Source organism: Lotus japonicus, chromosome 1, assembly GCF_012489685.1.
Source record: "Lotus japonicus ecotype B-129 chromosome 1, LjGifu_v1.2".
In the NCBI taxonomy this organism is placed as follows: Eukaryota; Viridiplantae; Streptophyta; class Magnoliopsida; order Fabales; family Fabaceae; genus Lotus; species Lotus japonicus.
Genome location: NC_080041.1, coordinates 98,927,992 through 98,949,691, shown reverse-complemented (window position 1 = coordinate 98,949,691; position 21,700 = coordinate 98,927,992). Strand labels below are relative to the sequence as shown.

General features: G+C 34.8%; 4 protein-coding genes and 1 non-coding gene across 6 annotated transcripts; 3 read left to right on the top strand and 2 right to left on the bottom strand.

Annotated features, from left to right (window-relative positions):
* The first annotated feature begins 1,941 nt into the window (after positions 1–1,941).
* Positions 1,942–4,526, top strand: LOC130728271 (uncharacterized). The gene is made up of 3 exons (XM_057579686.1): positions 1,942–2,332; positions 3,376–3,504; positions 4,103–4,526. Exons 1-3 carry the CDS (start codon positions 2,042–2,044, stop codon positions 4,280–4,282), a joined length of 600 nt encoding a protein of 199 aa, XP_057435669.1. The 5' UTR covers positions 1,942–2,041; the 3' UTR covers positions 4,283–4,526.
* A 586-nt stretch (positions 4,527–5,112) lies between these two features.
* LOC130728270 (uncharacterized) lies at positions 5,113–8,974 on the bottom strand. Its single transcript, XM_057579685.1, has 9 exons — positions 8,833–8,974; positions 8,594–8,674; positions 7,614–7,703; positions 7,111–7,277; positions 6,773–6,842; positions 6,248–6,327; positions 6,080–6,142; positions 5,772–5,848; positions 5,113–5,640 (listed from the first exon to the last, which is right to left on the bottom strand). The coding sequence occupies exons 1-9, from the start codon at positions 8,914–8,916 to the stop codon at positions 5,540–5,542; spliced, it is 813 nt and encodes a 270-aa protein (XP_057435668.1). The 5' UTR covers positions 8,917–8,974; the 3' UTR covers positions 5,113–5,539.
* Positions 8,975–10,256: 1,282 nt separating this feature from the next.
* TRNAK-CUU (transfer RNA lysine (anticodon CUU)) lies at positions 10,257–10,329 on the top strand. Its single transcript has one exon. It is a non-coding gene; the product is annotated as a tRNA-Lys (tRNA).
* Positions 10,330–10,662: 333 nt separating this feature from the next.
* Positions 10,663–13,844, bottom strand: LOC130728269 (uncharacterized). Of its 2 annotated transcripts, none has more exons than XM_057579683.1 (9): positions 13,666–13,844; positions 13,431–13,466; positions 12,655–12,744; positions 12,311–12,477; positions 11,703–11,772; positions 11,500–11,579; positions 11,317–11,379; positions 11,119–11,195; positions 10,663–10,986 (listed from the first exon to the last, which is right to left on the bottom strand). In XM_057579683.1, the coding sequence occupies exons 1-9, from the start codon at positions 13,741–13,743 to the stop codon at positions 10,886–10,888; spliced, it is 762 nt and encodes a 253-aa protein (XP_057435666.1). In that variant the 5' UTR covers positions 13,744–13,844; the 3' UTR covers positions 10,663–10,885. The 2 variants fall into 2 exon arrangements, with proteins under 2 accessions (XP_057435666.1, XP_057435665.1); XM_057579682.1 differs by having other exon boundaries at positions 13,386–13,466; positions 13,666–13,843.
* A 1,941-nt stretch (positions 13,845–15,785) lies between these two features.
* Positions 15,786–18,929, top strand: LOC130728268 (ATG8-interacting protein 1). Its single transcript, XM_057579681.1, has 3 exons — positions 15,786–15,944; positions 16,759–17,583; positions 18,505–18,929. The coding sequence occupies exons 2-3, from the start codon at positions 16,759–16,761 to the stop codon at positions 18,607–18,609; spliced, it is 930 nt and encodes a 309-aa protein (XP_057435664.1). The 5' UTR covers positions 15,786–15,944; the 3' UTR covers positions 18,610–18,929.
* Positions 18,930–21,700: the final 2,771 nt, after the last annotated feature.

Sequence of the window (21,700 nt, the reverse complement as noted above, 5' to 3'; positions counted from 1 at the left end):
AATACATAATAATATAGTCCACTTTAATTTTTTTGTACAAATTATTATAGGAGTTAAATTCTCCTACGGGAAGAAATATATTTTAACAAGAAAGTACCTTCATTAAGTATTAATTAATGTATCAAATACAATAACAAATTTCGCGGTACATTCTTTTTTTTTCTAAGATTAAAATGTGTTTTGAATGCTTTATTGGTGATTCTTCATATCTATAATTTGTGTTATTGTCTTTAGGCTCATGAAGAATGTGAAACGACTTCATGTTGATATGGGTCAAACTTAGTTTATTTTATTATGTAAAAAATGAACTCGCATAATCACGTACATAAAGAATCTTTTCTCTTTTTTTCATTGTAGATTAAATCAGCTATTGTTTATTAGCCATCATTAAACCACATCCCCTAATATGTTTTGCATAATTTGAGATTTGGTTAACCAATTTTTTTATTAGTTATTCAATTGTACGAAGTTTAATCTATGCAACAAGGGTTTTAATATAAGACTTTTTGTCCACTTTGTTCATCATTTCATACTCTTCTATTTCATCCGTTGTTTATTATATTTTTAATGATCAAGGTATTAATTGACCTATCAAATATAATAGATGTATTCCCCGTGCAACGCGCGGGTAAAAAACACTAGTTTTTTTTGAAATGATATATTTTAGGACTTGAAAACTCTTTTTTATTATATTTCGGCTCACAATAGGATTGATAGAAGTTTTTTTTTTGGTCAAAAGGATTGATAGAAGTTAAATAAAAGACAATAATGTTATGTCGGGCCATGAGGCCCAATTCCATACATGTTAATATGATGATTCAAACAAATTAAAACATAAAAAAGAGAGAGAAATAACCTAGATTAAACTTCCTACTTTGGGCTGAGCCCAACTATTCCCAAACCTTAACCTATTCCTCCAAGGCTTTGGCTAGGAAATGGTGGAAGTGCTTTGGTTTCAACATTCGAATAATGAAATAGGGTTCGAGAGAGAGGTGGGTTGTTGTGGTTTCATTCTCACTTATATCGTTTTCTTCTTTCTCTTGGCTTTGTTTATGGTTGTTGTGTGACCCTATTCTAATGATGATTCTAATGAAGAGGTGAATAGAGTTTCACCGAAACAATGTTTTCAAGCACAAAGAGAAGTGACATCTCTATACGCTTGTCCAATACTGTGATCTCTAGAGACACGAGACAACGAAATATATAAGTTCCAACCTAACATACTCCAAACCCTGTGAATCACAATCGGAATCGCAAATTACTCTCTTGTAAGCCAAGTCCCAAACATGTCGTAAACAAACCTCAACTTCAAGAAGCACAATATAAAAAGCATCTCCATTATTGAAACTGCAAGAAAATCTAAAAATTCATCTATCGCCCTTACCACGAAGAACGTACCCCCACTCCTTACACGCCATACACTAGCACCAAGTTACACCATCCACATTCAGACGAATTAGACGAACCTCACTTAAGCCATGACCCTAGGTACAACATATACAACACAATTGGCCTCTCCTAATGCCACTAACAGATATTAACATCTACCTCAAAACATAACTAACAGACAAAAATACCATTGAATTATGCAAAAAAAAAAAATCAAAATATATTCCTTTAGGTTGGCCCCTAACTAAATTACATATTATACATAAATATATTTACTTTTAGTTACGACACATCATTTATTAGGAGATGTCTACCTACATATTGTGATCTCCAAATCTCAAGAAATTAGTCTTATGGTTGTTGTCTGTGGAGAAAACATGAGAAACCGAAAAAAATCACCATCATAAATCATAACAAATCTTAATTTTTTTTGTTGAATGGGGAAAATAACAAATCATAATATAAATTAAGATTCTAAATATTTTTGGATTATATGCTAAAATAAATTTTTTCAAAAAGTTAGTTCTTCATGCAAAGAGGCAAGCAAGTCCCAATACAAACCATACCATATTTCATTCACATCAAAGTGCACACTTCTCACTTCTCCCATTCCAATCCATTCTTCTTTTCACAACATTTGATCCTCTTCCTCATGAACTTGAGAGCCATCACCACCCTCCTTCTCTTCCTTCTCCTTTCCCAAAATCCCCACTTTACCCTCGCCGGAAAACGCAAGGTTCACATCACCGACGACCTCGACGACGTGTTCGACGACGAGGAAGACGATGGTTGGAAAGAATGGGGCCAGAAACCCGCACCCTCGTTCCCACCTGCCGATTTGAACAAGATGGATCCCTCGCAGATCCAAGAGGAGTTGGCGAAGCGCCACACCGGACCCGTCATCGGATTCGTCAAGCTCCGAGTTGGGGTTCGCCGGACTCCGGTGAGAAATTCCGCTCCTACCCTCTTTTTGTTTTTTGGATCTGAACTCGAATTTGAGTTAAAGTTGTGATCTTTGCTTGTTATGCGTAATGGGTTGTTTACCTTAAAGTTGTGATTTTGCTCATACCCTTTTCATCTTTTTTATTCTTTTGTAATGTGAGCTTGAAGTTGTGAATTTTGGTTGTTATGGATGTAGATTACTGAGTTGTAGTGAATTAGGAGCACATTGCTTGTTTGTTGATTTTTCTAATTTTAGCTTTTTGAGTTGAAGTTGTGGCTTTTTTCATTGTGCTTGTTGAAGATTTTGGATTAGCTTGATTGGGCCTTGCTTTACTTGTGTTGCAATTTTGAAGTGAATAGAGTGAGAGCAATGCTTGCGTAGCGGGTCCCAAGTCGGAGAAGGGTTGTGTTTGGCCTTTGGCAGCCAACGCAAAACTATGCGATATCGTCAATATGGATCAAGCACTACATAGTGAGAACAATGCTGTATTGGATTTATGGCAATTGAGTTCACTATTGCTGCTTGACCTTTGTATCTGTTCCAGCCAAACCACGAATAGTGTTCTATGATGTGAATATTGATATGCCCTTGTGTTTTGTTCTAGGGATAATTTATGTTGGTTCACTGATTTTGTGATAAGTTTTTATTGAACTTTGAAGTGGAATATTATTTCGGAGAAGTCCAACTATAGAACTTTAAACCTTTAAGTTTCATGGATGGCCTTGCAAGCTTTTAAATTTTGAGAGCCAAGTGTACATGAGTGTAAGTTAAAGGGGATAAATTGGGCTTTCCCCCCATTGATTCTACTACTTGTCAGTGGTGTATATTTGATTTATGATATGTTGTTAAATTGTCAACTGTGCCTTTAGCTTATTGGACAGTCAATTTGATTAAGATTAAGAGCAGTCTGAGTGGAGCTTGAGCTTTTAATCTTTACTTAATTTTCTATAATTTGTTTTCTGATGTAGAGAGGTTTCTGGTTTGAACTTTTAGGTGAATGTATTCTTAAGTGCCGTTACCGTTTTTTCCATGTTTGGCTTTAGGACATGGTAGCTGAACTTGCCATGAAATGGACACATGTCCTGAGAACTGGAGCTCTTGGAATAAAGTTCATGGGTGTTGATCTGAATACAGTCATGTTCAACATGGAAAGCATGAAAGATTTGGAAGAGGTATGACTTCCCTTTTAGCCTTTCTATTTTATTTTCTTTTAAAATGTAAAGAAAGAAGTATAGAATAAACAGCTTAATTCAGAGCTATTATGTTCTTCCAGGCGTGTCCTGTTTGAAGTAAATGGTGCTGAATTTGAATCAATGAACTTTGCCGTCTGTTTTTCCTTTGTTGTCTTTCAAATCTAGCTTTAGATTTGACCTAAAGGAAATACTAAGCTTGTTTGATACCATTTTTAGTATTCTGAATTAAAAAACTATTTGTAGAAACAATTTTGAAAATATGTTTTTCAGAAGAAGAAAAAATAAAGTAAAAAACAGTTGAAACATGTTGTGTGAAGCTGAAAGACCTGTTACTTGAAAACTAAAAACAGATGCAGGAAACTGTTCATACCTTTAAGTTTCATGGATGTTTTGGGCTTTCAGTTTTATAAACTAAAATTAAGAACAATTTTTAGAAATTGTTCATACCAAACAAGTTTTTGTTTTGCCATTTTTAAAAACTGAAAACTGTTTTACAAAACAGTAATCAAAGAGGCTATAGGTACTTTGTTTATGATTCTTTCTACTGATATTTTCTCGCACTCATACATGTCATCAGTTGAAGGAATATATCTTGGACCAATCAGAGGCATATGAGATTAAAATGGGGGAACAATTTTTTAGAAGACCTGGAGATCCACCTCTCGATGAAGTTATTCAGAAGTCTAAAGATGAGAAAGGCAAAACAGAGAATGCTGAACCAGAGGAAGTTGATGGAAATTTAAAAACAGAATTGTAGTCAGACAAAATTCTCAAGAAGTTGAGATGATGCAATTGTGCCACTTCTTTTCACAGGCTTACTCCCATTTTTTAAAAGAAATTTTAGAGTCCTGATTTACATCTCTTTCTTCCCCCTCTTCTAATTAGTTTTAAATGCTGGTGTAATAGTAATAGTAACCATAGTTGCAGCATTTGGCAAGACTAAGAGAAGGCACTTCTAGATGTAAATTTTGGGGAAAATAAACAGAAATTACTTTAATTTATATTGATCATGACCAATGATCATGCTGAAAGTGAATGCTTTGAAAACAAATCAACCTCATGGCTAGTTTACTGGATTATTGTTGCAATTTTTGGATTATTATATGATGATTTTTCAATGACACCAAAGATAGAGAGATATTTAATGAATGGAATTAGGCATGGAACAGATGAAATATAAACAGAGCCCCTTTGATGTTCGCAATGAAATAAGGCATGGAACGTGGGTTGAGAATGGGAAATGAACTCTCGAGATCAAATTTCTGTTGTTTGTAAATCCTAATGATGTCGTTTTCAAAGGGTTAGTGGTGAAGGATGGCAAAGTGTCCTCAAATCTATCCATGTTCATATTCTTGAGTTCATTTCTCTATTCTTAATATCTTAAAAATGTAATTGTAATCGGTGTTATATATATGGTAAAAGTTTTGAGCCCCGTCAGATCATAATTTCTTTCTCAAACTAGCTCAACCAGAATCATCAGACATGCGTTCAATATCAAAATCAAACCAGCTTATGTATCTTATTGCTTCTGAGGGCAAAAATGAGGGTCACAGGGTTTGAATGTAATATGTAGAGCAGTAGTTTAACTTGCTAGCAAAACTACCATACCATTAACTATGGTAACTTGAAAGAATGTGTTTGTGCTAGACAATGCTAAGAATTTTTAACATCCTTGCTTCCGGTCATCAATTTTTTGTGCAGTCACCGTAGTCAAGAGATCTCAGCTGTAAAATGAAGATTTGACGATAGCTTTCGAGTTAACAAATTAAAACATGTTCTTTGAATATATGCCGTCAATTTTCATTCAATAACCGAAATTCCTTGACTGGAGTGACTACGCCATGTAAAATATGTTTTTTGAATATGAGACGCACATATTTCTAAATCTCATAATTGCTGCAATTATAATAGAAAGGGCAGTAGAAAGTCACAAGCAATTTGTCTTTGCTTATAAATGAATCAGATGGGAGAAAATATCTAATTCAATGATTGACAATCCAATGGAGTAAGACTTCTATTTCAGCTTGTTACTGAAGTCAGAGAGCCCAAGAACCTGAATCCTGGGGTTGGCTGCTGCTTCTTCCCTCTCTTTCTGAGTGTTGAACCCCCAATCCACTAATCCAAAAAAAACCAAGCATAACAAATGCACAACTCTAAAAAGCACAAATAATGCCAAAAATAAAATAAAATGAAGAAACATGATGAAAAGTGCATAAGTTACACTGAGACAGAAAGAAGAACTCTACCTAGATACAAGTTCCATCCATCTAACTCTGGCTCTTTGATGACATTTTTAAGGGTTGCAAGTCTGTCTTCCACAAAGCTGTTTATATTTTGCTTCAGTTAGTATCTCCTGAACTATCTTAACAAGTAACTGCAAGATTATGCGCATGTTTGAAAATCATCTACAATTGGTTCTAAATGCAAAATCAATTATGGGGATGAGCTTCTATGAGTAGCTTCTGGGCGCCATGATTGATTTTGTGGAAAGAAAAGTTGATTCAAACATGCTATATATCAATCAAAATAACCTCTGAGAGCTCAGAATCTTAACTGTAATGTCAGCCCTTGGTGTTCTGGCATTTTTTGAAGCTTCTTTAGCACTTCCACCTTAGGACTGTAAAGTAAAGAAACAATGTAAAGTAAAGAAACATAATGGTTTTTTCATATAATGTATTAAAGCACTTCAATTGAGCCAAATATATCAAATAGTAATACAAACCCAGTTCCTAGTCCATAGATTCTTTCTGGGGGTAGTGTCACTCCAGCAAGCTCTCTTAGTAAAGCATCAGCAAAACGGCCCTAGAACCAGAGAAAAGATAGGGATAAAGGCATGCTAAAACCAAGTTACAAACTAATATAATATAAAATTATCCACGTGAACCTTAGCATTCACTTGTGTGGTAAAAAAGTAAAAAGTTCATTCAAATTGCACTAAACTGGTATCCAAACACACACTTAAGCTTTTAGAATAATTTGTTTATGACATGTTATCTAGGCCTCTAAGACTATATGTTCTAGAGTTCAATCTGTTACCCCCGCATTATATTCTAACAAAAAAGTTGAATTTCAGCACATGTTAGGTGAGTTTGTGGATCATCATCCACACAAGCCATCTTGTGTGAGGGAGCGTGTTATGAATATAATATATAACCATTCATTCATGTAACAGTTCAGCAAAACTGCAAAACTATGTACATTTAGGATTATTGTCTTACATGCTAGGAGCAAAGAGAGAAAGTCAGACCTGTTTTGTGGTGACAATGTAGACTCTTGAGCTTGCAAATCTTAATGCATCAGCTGTTCCAGGATACAATCTAGAAATAAATCATCCACAATTCAGCAATTTGAAACCTTGTACAGTTGTACTTATAAATGTTTATTTATTCAGCAGGGGCAGAACAGCAGCTACAAGCTCAAGATATTTAAGATATAAGAACTTCAAAAATTTGCACATCCAAGCTCAATTCTATGCTATCCCTCAGTCATATTAGCTTTAGGTTTTCTCATGGTTGAATCAATCAGACTGATGATTCATCAAGTAGAATTATAAAAAAATAAATACCATTTGTTTGATTGGACTACCTGTTGGCCCCAATCCAACCATTGAAATCCTTCTCCAACCAATCATCTCTGACCTTTCCAAAAAGTTCTATCAGATCTTCCCTGTTTTCATTCCATTCTTCCATGATAACTGGCTTCAATTTGAGCCAGTTCTCCAATATGTCCTCAACTGTGAGACCATCTGCCACCTTTCAGAAGAACTATGACATCAATCAAATAGCATCAACAGAGTTGACAAAGCTCCTTATAATCTAATGATATGTATGTCTTTCGCGAATCAACATCTTTTGTCCCCAAATGGTAACTCAATTTTTTGTCCCACCAATGAAATCTTATCATATCAATTCAAAAAGATATGAGTGAGGCCGTTACAAACTTACATGATTATTTTTAGCGGATATGTCAAAATTTTATTAGTGGGATAGAGACCGAGACAGTTCAGGGACAGAAGATTTCAATCCGTAGTGAACAAAATGAAAGCCAAAGGCATGTACCAAAACAATTCAAAACCCTGCTTTACCCACCGAAGACTTCCTGATGGAAGGAACTCTGGTCTCAAGCAACAACCTCACAAGTAAGAGAGTTTCATATCCAGTTTCCACCACAGGCCGCACCTACCATGAAAATAGCATGAGTCCACCTTTAACATCTCATAGGTAGAAAGAAAAGTAATCAAACTCAAATCTTGTGTATAGAGATTGTCTTGAAATTTCAAATTTGTAAATATTTGGATTGATGTTGATTAATATTTAGTACTAAGATCTGTTTGTTATTCGAATGACCCCTAGTTGGAGTTGGAGGCATTTTCCCTCACTTCTAAATCAGAAATCAGAAAGGTTGTGATTGATACAAGACAAAGGACAAAAAAAATTCAGTTTCTGAAGTGCAAATCCTTTTTTTATCACATCCAATCCTTATCTTAAGTAAGGGACCCATTTTTTCTTGCATCTCATTTTCACTTATTTTTAGTTCTTATTTCTCTCTGGTTTTTCTATATCATATCTTTTATTTCTCTATCTTCTCTTCTTATCTCTGACTAGATTTTGGTGGAATTGGGATGTGGATGAAGTATTATTGAACAAGTAATCCACACCAAGATGCCTATAAATCTTATATTATGCCACTAAAATGTTTCATGATAATATAGTCACCAATATATAATCAATGAAAATGACTATCCACAAAAAGAAATAAAAAATGGACCTAATTAAGACCCAATAATAGCACACAGAGAAGAACTGCTTAAAAGTACATTTAACAAGCAAGTCAGTCTAATAATACTACTAATTCCCCTTCAATCTCTTACTTTATAACCAAAAGTAATCAGTCAAAAACTCTTCTACAATTGATTCTTGAGACAGAATTCATTCTGAGAATAAGCTTCTACTAGTAGCTTTTAAGTTTCAGAATTGATTCTGATGAAAACAACCTAGTCAAAGTCTAAAGTGGAGTAGAAAAACAAAGAACAAGACAAAATAAAACAAAGAAGCCATATATTACTTACTGTAATCATCTGTTCCACAATCCAATCTTCTGTGGCTGAATCCACACTACCAAACAAGGAAGGCCATCTCAACTTGGCAGCCTACAAATTATGAAACAAATTAATGATTAGTTTAGTTTAGAAGTTAAAACCAAAACCAAGGGTAAACAGCAAGTGATATCTCCAAAACTTTCTGTTATTTTCTTCCATTTTCTGTGTAACCAAACAGAGAAGAAGGAGAGTGAGAGAGCATGATGAACCTTGAGAGCAGAGATAGCTGTTTCACCACAGCTGTCACATATAACTCCATCAAAGTCCAAGGCATAGAGATGCCCCATTTGCATTTGCCTTTCTTCCTTTCAGCTTTGCCTAAGTTATCATAAGATGATATAATATTGCATGCCACACAAATTACCCGCCATCCAAACTGGATTGAAATCTTTGGTGTAACTTCCATTCAAATCAAGACACGTGCCTGATTAGCAAATTTTTGTGACCAAAACAATAAAAAATCTGAAAACCCAAAAATATACGGAAAAAAAATTGTTGGATTGAATAAAAATTGGAATCTAACTTTTAAAATCAGTCTGATCCAATGCAATAAATATACAACTTATATTTATTTATGAAATATACATTTAAATGAAAATGCTTTTATATGAAATATTTAATAAAATAAAAATATCATACTTTATTATATAATAAATTTAATTTTTTTTGTTTTCCAAGTTGTAATAAAAAATTGATTTTTTTAGATGAAGCATAAACTAAATTATAGAAATATAGTTTTTTATATACTATATAGAACTATTTAAATTATTTTTATTACATTTATTTATATTTTGTGTTGGCGAGAAGAAATGGTCCATGGATTATGTGTGCTATTGGATTGCTCAAGAGCATGTGTAGTAAGACTAGCGTTCATGATCTTATGATATCTAAAGCCAACTACTGATCTTTACCTCCAAGGGACTTCTATTCTCTATGTGTTGATAGTGCTTCTAGCCCCACACACCACCATATGAGGATGGGAGGGCTGGTTCATAATGACTCTAGCAGGTGGTACCGTGGTTTTTACAATCACAGGGGATGGGGGTGATCCTCTGCGAGCAGAGATGCAAGCCTAAAACTTGGTCTTCGATTGTTATGGAGTATGGATATTAAACAATCGTATTGTTAAAATGATTGTTTGGAGATTGTTGATTGTCTTCAAGATGTCTGGTTCTAGCACCATGAGTGTGCTAGTGATTTTTTGGATTTCCATAATGTCTTGTCACAAGATTGGGATATTCATCTTCATCATATACCAAAAGAAGTTAATGAACCAACAAATTGTCTCATTGGTATGAGAGCTTGTCTGCAATGTGACTTCACTATTCTAACTTCCCCTCCTAAAAGGGTTGAGTCGATGATTACTACAAATTTGTTTGGCATGTAATTTTAGTTGTTTTATTGTTTCTACTCAACAAAAAAAAATATTATAGCAAACTACCTCAAGTGAAACCCAATCAAACCCTAGTCTCTTTTAGATTATCTTTTTAATAGTCTCCTTTAGATTGGAATAAATTAAATTTATATTTATAGAAAATTAGATTGGATGATAAAATATGAAAAAGTGTACTGGGCAATATAATCAATACCGTAATGTAAATAGTCAAAAGTGTAACTTTAATAACAAAAACAAGCCCGTCTAGCTCAGTTGGTAGAGCGCAAGGCTCTTAACCTTGTGGTCGTGGGTTCGAGCCCCACGGTGGGCGATTTTTTAATTTTGACTGAAAAAATCAATGAAAAAGGTTACTGCTTATGTATGTAGCTGCTTAGAAAACTTGTCATCCTTAGATCACAGATGTTCCATCCTTTTTAATACTTTATACTCAATTGACTAGTGGCAAATCTTTCTAGCAGCGATGAGATTCATATATTCCTGGACTTGGAAAGCATGGTGCTTGTTCTAATTTCTCTTCCCAAAGTTTGAGCAGAATCTCAATCATTGCACTCAATTTTGAATGACAATAGTCATTTTCTTATGAGAAAATTATATGAATAGTTGAATACCATTTGGTTCTACAAAGTTTATTTAGCCGAGGTGCTTACTGCTAAAGGAACATGTGATTATGAACATTCCTGAAAAAAATTGTCTTCACAATTGCAAGAATATCAGAAATCCTCTCTTCATTTAGGAGAAATGCAAATTACTGCAGTTTAACAAGAAAAAAGGGAGGAATTTTCTAAGTAAAAAAAAACGTGTTTACTATAAACTTTTTATTGTTCATGGTTCAATATCCTTGACAATTACAAATCCATTGCAGGCTCCTATTTCAATTTCTTGCTGAAGTCAGAGAGCTCAAGAACTTGAATTCTGGAGATAGCTGCAGCTTCCTCTTTCTCTTTTCTAGTGTTGTAACCCCAATTCCCTGATCCAAACAACCATCCTTATCAAGTAAACACAACATTTTTCAAGAAAAAAAAAAGCAATAATACACTAATTGGGAACTGAGACAAAACGAGGGAGGGTGCAAAAATAGTAAACAAGCAGAGAGAACTACCTAGATACAAATTCCACTGGTCTAACTCAGGCTCTTTGATGACATTTTTCAAGGTAGCAAGTCGATCCTCAACAAAGCTGGATAAAATTAACTGGAATTAATTTCTAGAAAACAATAACTAGCAAGGTAAGAGTTTTATTCATATGAATAGCTGAATTGAAAGTGACATTAATTATTGCTAATAGCTCAGTATCTTACTGCAGTGTCAGCCCTTGGTGCTCTGGTTTCTTTTGAAGCTGCTTCAGAACTTCTACCTTAGGACTGTAGGTATAAAGTTACAGATAGTACAAGAAAAATTAATTACTTATCAAAATAAAGAAAAAAGATACAATATAAAAATATAAATACTCTACTGTATAACAAAATGTACCAAATACTAACCCAGATCCTAGACCATATATCCTTTCAGGTGGTATGGTCACTCCAGCAAGCTCCCGGAGTATAGCATCAGCAAAGCGGCTCTGAAATAAGAGGAACCAGGAGGTGGGAGAGTAGAAAAGACAAAGTGAAAAGGTCATGATGGGAAATTGATTAAATGAGTTTTCATGGTATTAAGAGTTTAGGACAATAAACCAATTGGTTACCTGCTTCGTTGTGACAATGTAGACTCTTGAGCTCGCAAATTTTAATGCATCAGAAACTCCAGGATATATTCTAGAAGCAAAGGATCACCAATTAGTAATAGGACATCTCATTCATTAAATTTGCAAATAATATAAACATTACAGCATAAAATGATTTATAAGATGAAGATATTCCGTCAACAGAAGTAGAGCAAGATCTCAATGACAATATCTAGTCTGAAGCATAATGAGAATACAAAGTCTAATGTAAATTGATTCGTCGTGGAATATTATCTGTGAAGGGGCTTACTTGAACAGAAAGAATACAAATTGTTCTACCTTAACATAATGTTAGAAATATAATATAAAGCTATTGTGTGTTAGAAATATAATGTAAAGTCATTCATATGCTTTCAGCTAAAACCTGAAGCTTTTAGAATAGTTGGTTTATGATGTAGACCACAAGGTATCAAAGCCTCAATAAGAGTCTATGATCTAGATTTCAATTCTAGTCTCCTCCAATATTCTTCCAATAAAAAGTTGAGTTTCAGCATAAAGCTAGTGAGTGTCCGCTGTATCTATGCTTCAAGTCCAGAGGGCTCTTGTGTGAGGGGATTTGATAGGCCTACCTGTTTGCACCAATCCAAGTCGCGAAATTCTGTTCCAACCACTCATCTCTGACCTTTCCAAAAAGATCTATCAGAGCATCCCTATTCTCACCCCATTCTTCCATAATAACAGGCTTCAACTTGGACCACTTCTCCAATATACCATCAACTGTGAGCCCCTCTGCAACCTTGCACAATAACTATAACATCAGTCAACAGGTCCATGGTTCATTCTGGTTATTCGGAAGCAGATGCAAATTCAAGGAAACCGGCATCATCACAAATTATGAACCTTGCTCCGGTTACACAATTTGCAATTGCTAATAATTAACCAGAAAAAAATATAAGGAAGGTATTTTACCCACCGATGACTTCCGGATGGAAGGTGCTCTAGTCTCTAGCAACAATCTTACAAGTAAAAGGTTCTCATATCCAGTTTCCACCACCGGTCGCACCTGACATGAACAAGTATGGAAGTTCATCTTTAAAATGAAAACAGTCCAACATACTTCCATACGGCAATAGTCTTGAAATTAGTAAGTAAAAATCATGAGATAAATTAGTTTAATGATCTGCAACAGAAATCTATGATTATTGAAGCAATCAAGCAAATATGATCTATTAGCCTCAAGACAGGACAGTTAAAATGGGTGAAAATTTTATTTTCATGACATTACCTCTTATAATATAAAGGGTGAAAAAAAAAATCTACTCTACATCTACATTCAGTCATCATAATACATTGGATTCATGGCATTTTGGTCAAGATTGCCTTTTGTATGTTTGCAGACTGTGTACATTACACTTTCATGGTTCCAAATTGCCTTATTTTAAGAAGTTAACAAATGTTTGACACTTCACTCAAAAGCATAATCCTCTGAGGTATATATCCAGTTTTCGAATCAAACGCCTCCAAAGATAAATCAACTAATAATAAAGTGCAAATTCAAGCTTACTTCTCCCTTCCTATAATGATTCCACTAATTATTATTTTTTCCCAATCAAATCACAAAACTTCCAACATAGCAAAACCAAAGCCTCCTAGCCTAAAATCCATAAAAGCAAAAGCCAAGGAAAATCAAGCACAAATTTTTACTGCATGCATCTGATCAACAATCCAATCTTGTGTAGCTGAATTCACCCCATCAAACAAACCAGGCCATCTCACTTTTGCAGCCTGCAGAGTGTAAAACAAAGTAAACCATGACCATGAGCTTAATTCAGCACATCCATGAATACCCATAAAATGAAAATAAGAAAAGATTGAAACTTTAGCACATTTAAACTATAAAAAAAATAAAAAATAAAAAGTTTAAACACTGTTTTTTTTTTCCAAGTGTATTTCAGTTTTGTGGGGAAGGAAAGAGGAGAGGAACCTTGAGAGCAGAGAGAGAGCTTTCACCGCAGCTATCACAGATGACTCCATCGAAGTCCAGCGCGTAAAGCTCTCCCATTTCACTCTATTCCTTTTCAGTTTCACTGCAAATGTCTTCTTTTTTCAAAGACACTGTGTATTTCAGTGCCATCCAAATTCCAAACAGCCCCTAATTCCATCATCGTGGAAATCGAACCACGTGCCTATGTAGATTACACAATGTGTGGGACCAAAACCAATATTTTTTACTATACAAGGACCAAAACATATTTAATCCATAAAATATTTATAAATCATTGATAATGTTTTTCAAGTCAATTGGATTAAATTCAAAAACTTATTCGTGATGGTGGGACTCGCTTCCATGTGTATGCGGCGATTATTGGCCCTATTAAAGCTCTGCTGCTTTAGAGAGATTGACTAGTAGAGCTTAAGTACATGCTCCGGAAAGTGAATGCAGTAGCAAATTGTTTAGCTATGGATGGTCTTCGGGGGTCTCATCGCCAGATTTTTATGAGCAACTTCCGTTAACCGTTCAACCAATGTTGTTGGATGATTATCGTGACACTTCTTTCTTGAGGCGTTAATGTTGTGGTTTTTTTTCTTTTTCTTTAAGCTTCTTGTAACAAAAAAAAATTCAAAATCTTTTTTAAATTTCAATTAATACTTAATTCCTCATGTAACAAAAAAAAAATCAAGTAATACATTGTGTGCATGCCTAAATACTAAATAGTCAATCTTGTATCGTGTGACTTTTGTTTTAATCCTTTGATCACCCTAATTTTCCTTTCTCTTTTATTTCACATATCATTTTAGTTTTTACTTTGTGTTCTAGGTTGAGAATAATGTGTGATTTAAGCATGTGGAGGGAACTTTTAAGTATTTTCTTTCTTTCTTTCAAAAATGTTTTAAATTTCTATTTATAGTTTAAAAAAAACTACACTATTTTTGTTTTGTTTTGTTTTTATACTTATAAGTTTTAAGGTGTATTTTGCACACTTTACACTGAATTTCAGGATTAATAAATTGTGATTAGAATAATCACTTTGAGTTAAAAAGTTTTAAATCTTGAATGAATGGAATTTTTGCATTTTAAAATCATAAAGTGGCATTGTGAATTAAATTGTTGAATAATTTGTAGTCGATTCATTCCTTGTGGGAATATTTTGCTTTATGCTTGAGTGAGAATCAATTTTATTGTTTTCTTTCTTTTGTGTTACAAGTCTTATAATTATATTCTAGAGACTCAAGAGGGTAGTTCAGTTGACAGCGCATATTGAGTGTGTGAGAAAAGTTTTTGGGTTCGATCCCCACACAATACACTCTAGAGGAGGGATGAGAAGCCTTAATTGTGACTAAATCCCGAATCTGGCGGCATCCAAAGGGTGACCGGGTACCTGGATGTTTATAAAAAAACTATATTCTAGAGATTAAAAATATGAATTTAATATGCATGCATTGAAATCCTGAAACTCATTTACACCAACATCCAATAATTGCTTGACATGTTAGAAAGTGAATTTTAATTTAACTGATATGATTGAATGTGAGTACAAATGAGTTTTTGACTTGAAGTGCATGAAAAGTAAACTTTAAAAGCATCTAGCTGAATTTTTTTACTTATCAAAATCATAATTTAGGCTTACTTTTATTTTTTTTCATCGATTTTTTTTAAATAGTGGCTTTTTTGCGATGAGGGCTTGTTTGATTTTTGTTTTAATTTTATATCTTTAAAAAAATAAAAAATGGGGAAATTTTTTGTTTGAATGAAATATTTTTTTTTCAACATAAAAAAAACTGCAATATTTAAAACTAAAAATAGAAACAGAAAACATCTTTAACATCTTTGTGATTTTAATTTTAAAAATTGAAAATAAAGACTATTTTAAAAATAGGTTATCACTTTCATAATTTTTCAAATTTTAGATAAGTATTTTAATTTTAAAAACAGATAAGTATTTTAAAAAACTGCACAAAGAAACAAACCTAAATATTCTCATTGTTTATTTATTTTCTCAACTCGTATTGGCGCTACACCTACGCGTTTGGCTCAAAAGCAGTGGGCGTGACAGTTAGATCCCATGTCACTGACCCCACGCAAACGACCTTAACCGGTAACCCTCTCACTTCACCCCCTCACTAACCTGCTATAGCCGGTAACAGATAAAATCATCAATATAAAATTCACAAACCCCGTTTCCCGAAGCAACTTCTCAATTTCAACCTCATCGATATCTCGCTCCCACGATTACGCAGATCGTGTTGTGTTTTTTATCTTAGGTTTGTGTTTGAATCTTCATTTTTGTGTTGATTTTGGTAATTCGCACGTTAATTGTCTCTGTTGATGTTGATTTTCCAGGGGAAAATTGGTGGATGTTGTTGTTGAATTATTGCAGATTTTTTTTATTTTTTTTTTGAATTATTGGATTTGTTTTTCTGATTTTTGCAAGTGTTGTGTGGTGATTTAAATTTCACTTTGATGATGTGTTTTTGTGTGTAACTGACTGTGATGTGCATCAGTGCATGTTTTGTTATTTTAGTTCTGTGAATTGATGGAGTTGATGACTGGTTTAAGGTGTAAGGAAGGAAAGATGGTGAGAAATTTGTACTTAGGAAAAGGGAGATTGAGGAAAGATGTGGTTGTTGAATTGAAGATGAGGGAAATAGAATTGAAGATGAGGTGGATATTGTTTTGCAAGAAATTTGAGCAGATTTCAGTTTATTGTTTCTATGTAATTACTAAATTGCATCTAGTTATTAGTTTTTCTCTGGGAAGTTTACCTTTGTTATCAATGAAGTTGATTTAGAATGTTGTTATTTGATGTGTTTTGTTTTGAAATTGAGAAAGGAATGACTCCCTCATTTTTCTGTACTTATATTTCACATGCACTCTAATGACTCTGCATATGATTGTGCCTTTTTTAGTCTAAATTTGTTTCCCAAAAGTAGCTGTTTTCTTGTATATTATTAACTGAATTGTACTATTCTTTTGTGTTGAATGGTTGATATGTTAGCATGTATTTGTATTTATTGATGTTTAAGTTTACTATAAGTAGAATTGGAATTCTGATATAATTTTTTGATGAAAACAAAGATGGCAGACAATGAAGAAGGAGGGGGAAAGGCTCCTCGTGGGAATGATTGGGAGGTTGTATCTCTCACGGCATCAACATATGCTGCTGCTCCTGGTCCCACTGAAGTTGAGTTGAAGGACGGTGACAAGGAAGATGTGTATGCACAGGATGAAGCTGAGACATCTCGTGCTTTGTTTATGTCTGGCCACTTTGTCTTTCCACCCAGTCAGCATGAAAACTTGCCAGTGCAACCTGACTGTAGTGAGATTCATGATGAATCTAGAGACGAAGATATTTCCTCTGAAGAGACTCGTGAAAAAGCAACCAGGCGTAGTGGAAAGGATGAAGAAAACTTGACATTAGCTGGATTGAATGTTTCAGAGGATTTTGAGGGTATACAATATTTTGATGAGAAAATCAACAGATTATCTGTTCATGGTAAGCAGTTTGAGGAAGGTACAACTCTTCCAGGTTATGTTTTGGTTGGAAAACGGGAGGGGGAAAGTATATATGACCCTGCAAAATACACTAATTTCCACAGTGAAACAGCTATTGGGGATGTTACATCATATGACCAGAGCATAGTTGAGTCTGAAACTACCGAATCAAAAGAGCAACTGCCAGTGAACTCTTCCAGAGATGATGACAAATACGACACTTCAGATCTTCCTTGTGGAGCTTGGTGGAAACGAACAGCTGCTTCCTTATATACTCATGCCAAAGAGGCAAATACAGTCTGGTCTATTTTCATTGCAGCTACAGTTATGGGCATTGTAATGCTTGGCCATCGCTGGCAGCAACAAAGAGCTCTACAACTTAAGTGGCAAGTCAGTGTAAATGATGAGGTATATCGACGATCACCATACATCAATTGTTCCTCTAAAATACATTTTATTTTTTCATGTTTAAGTTTATCTTTGACAGAAAATATATGCATTTGATAATTGTTATAAGGTCGTTGGAAGTGATTTTTTACTCTGGAGCACTAGAATTCGTCTAAAAATGAAACATCATCAAGCATGTGTTATACAGTTATACTGAAAGATCCTTGATTTTGTCATTTATTTAAACTCTTTTGTCAATGAATCAAAGGGTTAACTTAGGCCGCCATGATGTTAGACGAATTTCCCTTGACATGGGTCAAAGGATAGACGAATTTGCCTTGACATGAGACAAAGGATTGGACAGTGGTTACTGGTGATACAGTGATGAGTGATTGGTGATTAATGATTATGCAATTTGTTTAATGGTTTTGGCCCCTTTATTGTTTGTTTGGTTTTCAGTTCACACGCGTTCCAAGACAGTTTCAACTGAACAACATGAATCCCAATGTGTGAATGTATTGACTCCTAGGTTCCGTTGGGTTGAAAGTGCTTTCGAGTTGAGCTCAACTGAAATCCAAACACGCCCTTATATGTGGAAACTGTGGCTTAAGACTGAATGACCTTGTGTAGCGAGTTTTATACAAGTTGAACTTGATTCCACTTAATGCTACTATTAATTTTTTAACAAGGTTTTATTTATTTTCGTTATTTGATTAGCAATAGTAGAATTTTTAAGAAATACATCTTTGAATTGCTTTTACCTGTAGAGAAACATAACTTTTAGTACCCTAAAAATTAAAGGTATTTTGTGTGGACTTGATGCCATACACGACCAGTAGGAAGACGGCCATGAATTCTTTTTTATTGCGTGCTTCTCTGTCCTGTTTGATTCCTGTTAATACTTCAAAGATTTTAACATTCTTATCGTTATCCTTTCTACAGGTGAGGAGCAAGGTGCTTGGTCCCATATCTAGACTCAAAGATGTGATTGTTGGTGGGCACCGCCGTGGCTCCTTGATCAGGGGAAGTTCCTCTGGTGAAAGTTGAAGTGAAGGTAGCTCAGTGCATGTGGCTCCTATCATGTGGTACAAAATGACATGATGACAGAAAGTTGAATGTCAGTTTGAGGCCGAGGATGAGAAATGCTGCAGTAGATAAACGCAGGTTTGGTACTGGAATTGGTTCCACCTTTCCCTATTATGAATGCCCTTATCCAAACATTTTATATTGTGAACTTTCTTCATGTTTGCCTTGATTTGCATTGTATAGCTCTTATGTTCTTCAACTTGGTAAGTTTTGTATTCTGATTATGTGAAATTGGCAGTTTAGACACCAAATATGAGATGTAAATGAGTTGGTTGCTATAATGGTGGGTGTTATTTTCTTGATTCTAGCAGCAGCTTAAATCTTGCTAACCAGACTAAACCAGGTGAATCCAATTAAATACACCTTCTGCCGTAGGGATTTTCACGGGTTGGTTGGTTTGAATTTATAGTAAGCTAGAATTCGAACAAATTTAATTTAATTCGTTTGTTTGGTTTAAATCAGTAGTCTTTCGTTTAATTTAAAATGTGATATTAAAATTGGGTGACAAATATATTCAAAAACACTTGATAGCTAAGATGGAAAAAATTGCACCCGCTAGGAATCGATCAATGGACCTCTCCATACCCAATTCATATGTTTTTCAGCTCCTATCACTTGAGCTATTATACGAAGACAAGATGAAAAAGTTAAAATGATTTTAAAATAACTCATAAATGTTAAGTGAGTACAAATTTAATTGGGTGATTGTGAAATGAACCAATTAACTAAAAAAGTTGAACAAACTATACCGATTTGTTTGGATCATCCGATAAATTCAAACATGACACGTAGGAACAAATACATATGTAGTGTCATTTTTTCTTTTTAAATTTTTTTTTGAAAGTAGATGGTTGAAAACATATTGCGGAAATACCGAAATACTACCCATGCAATGTTGTAGCTAACGCGTAAGGTATCCCGGAATCCCGCCTGGGAAGTACGTTCGCAAGAACAAATCCACCCACCCACATTAGGATTACTTGTTAAATGTTTATCAAGTTTGATGGACGGTCCACGAAATTGCTTCCACGTTCGATAGCAATCACACACAAATCCATTGCATCGTCCACCTGCACATATCCATCGCGCCACTAGAATCTGAATTGGTGCTTCGTGGCCAAGCTTGAACCACGATTTTACCCGTGTATGAAGGATCTAAAGATTTTTTGGGGTCTTTCTATTTCTTCACAAAAAACTTCATCGTTTTTCTTTTGTTTCATTCTCTCGTGACTTGAATCACAGGTTTCGTGGGATGCAGTTTGATGGTGGAAGGTTTTGGCTGTGGATGCTGCAATGGAAGCCTGATCTTGTTTCAAAGAGGCAAGGGTGGAGATTGATAGGTACGACAAAGAGGCATGGTGGTGGTTCTAGCTACTAATATGGTTGGCTCTATGGGTTGAGTTCGTCAAAGGCATGGTCGGGTGGAGGTTGCAACTGGGTGGTCATGCTCACCGAGAAAGGGTGGGTTGAAGGTCATGATGGTGGAAGAGGAGGGACAGTGAAAAAGATACATATGTCATATGACTACCAAACACCTTTTGATTTCAACCACTCATGTATATGGTTGTATCACTTGGTACATCGCATTTATAACCTTGTGTTAAATAATCAACAATAGATTATGTTTGAGTTCGGTGGACCACTTTGAATGATAAAGCTATTATTGACAAGTATTTAATGTAATTCCACCAACCGACTCAAACTGTCAAATAACCATAAAGAAAGGACATTAAGGTTACGAAGTAAAGACACGTGGTTCAGGAAAACCTAAGTAATCAAATCTCTTAGTATGTGTTTGAACTTTGAATATCAGTTAAATTAACATAAAAGCACTTTCATCTCAATTCATGATAAGAGATTTGTGCCACATATAAATATACCACCCTTGAATACTACTTATTGAAATTAGATCACTTTTCCATTCTTTACATATAAACTTATTTGGTTATATGTAAGAAAAAATCGTTTAGATAAAAAAATTGTGTTTCAAAAGAATATAAGGAGTGTTAGCAAACAATTTGTTTTAGTTTTATAAAAAAGGCTTAAAGGGTCCAAAGGCCCCTGAGATTACAAAGGGAATCAAATCCAGGACCTAGAAAATTTTTACATCAAATTGGGTCCCTAAGAAATTTTTTTTAATTCAATTAAGGCCAAATCTCAATTTGGTCCTAGTCATCAGTGACACCTGGCTTTTTTCATTATTTTTTAATTAAAAAATATTAAAAAAATAATTTTTAATACCAAGTCATCAAAATAATCAGAAAAAAATCTTAATAAAAACCTAATCTAATAATCCTAAACTAAACAACCTAATAATCTAATAAACCTAGCTAATTTAAAAATCTAATCTTCAACACCATCATCTTCATCATTCTCATCTTCAACACCCAACACCTTCATCTTCTAAACCCAGCAACATCCACCCCACCTGCAACCTCAACATCCACCTCCAACACCATCCCCAACGTGACAACCACCACTCACGCACACTATGCCTTCTTCTTCCACCACCGCACCAAAGCCACGGACAAATCCCCCAACCGGATCGACACAAAACACCTCAATCACCACCGCACCAAAGCTTCACCATTGTTAGATCTCGCACAAACCTCCTGGGGCCTCTATGAAGAAGAAATCTCCATATTCCTTTCTCGGTGCTTCCTCTTCCAGATCCCACCCCCATCGCAAACCCAATCCCACCAGGTTGAATGATTTTTGGATCTGGGACTTCAGGGAAAGGATTCGTCGCCGAATCTCTATCGATCCCTTCCTCTACTCACCGATCTGGGTTGAGATTTTTGAATTAGGGGTTTTTTGGGGTTTGTTGGACACTGCCATCGAAAGTTGAAGATGATGGTGGTATTCCCACCTAACTATTGCTAGTTGGACGTGATAAGGGATCTGCCAAGGGCTGGGCACTTCATATGAAATAAGGATTGATTTTGGGTGATATATATTGAAGCTAGTGCTAGTCTATGTTCATCTTACTCTTGTCGGTTTAAACTCTAATTCCAATCCTTTTGGTTTTTCTTTTGCAATTGGATTAGTTAAT

Excerpts from the sequence above, each read along its gene's own strand:
- LOC130728271 (XM_057579686.1), top strand. The coding sequence starts at position 2,042 with ATGAACTTGAGAGCCATCACCACCCTCCTTCTCTTCCTTCTCCTTTCC. Across the intron at positions 2,333-3,375 it reads TTGGGGTTCGCCGGACTCCG|GACATGGTAGCTGAACTTGC; the intron begins GTGAGAAATTCC and ends GTTTGGCTTTAG. Across the intron at positions 3,505-4,102 it reads GCATGAAAGATTTGGAAGAG|TTGAAGGAATATATCTTGGA; the intron begins GTATGACTTCCC and ends ACATGTCATCAG.
- LOC130728270 (XM_057579685.1), bottom strand. The coding sequence starts at position 8,916 with ATGCAAATGGGGCATCTCTATGCCTTGGACTTTGATGGAGTTATATGT. Across the intron at positions 6,843-7,110 it reads GGTTGGATTGGGGCCAACAG|ATTGTATCCTGGAACAGCTG; the intron begins GTAGTCCAATCA and ends ATTTATTTCTAG. Across the intron at positions 5,849-6,079 it reads CACCAAGGGCTGACATTACA|CTTTGTGGAAGACAGACTTG; the intron begins GTTAAGATTCTG and ends AAATATAAACAG.
- LOC130728269 (XM_057579682.1), bottom strand. The coding sequence starts at position 13,743 with ATGGGAGAGCTTTACGCGCTGGACTTCGATGGAGTCATCTGTGATAGC. Across the intron at positions 11,380-11,499 it reads ATATATGGTCTAGGATCTGG|TCCTAAGGTAGAAGTTCTGA; the intron begins GTTAGTATTTGG and ends TTATACCTACAG. Across the intron at positions 11,196-11,316 it reads CACCAAGGGCTGACACTGCA|CTTTGTTGAGGATCGACTTG; the intron begins GTAAGATACTGA and ends AATTTTATCCAG.
- LOC130728268 (XM_057579681.1), top strand. The coding sequence starts at position 16,759 with ATGGCAGACAATGAAGAAGGAGGGGGAAAGGCTCCTCGTGGGAATGAT. Across the intron at positions 17,584-18,504 it reads AAGTCAGTGTAAATGATGAG|GTGAGGAGCAAGGTGCTTGG; the intron begins GTATATCGACGA and ends TCCTTTCTACAG.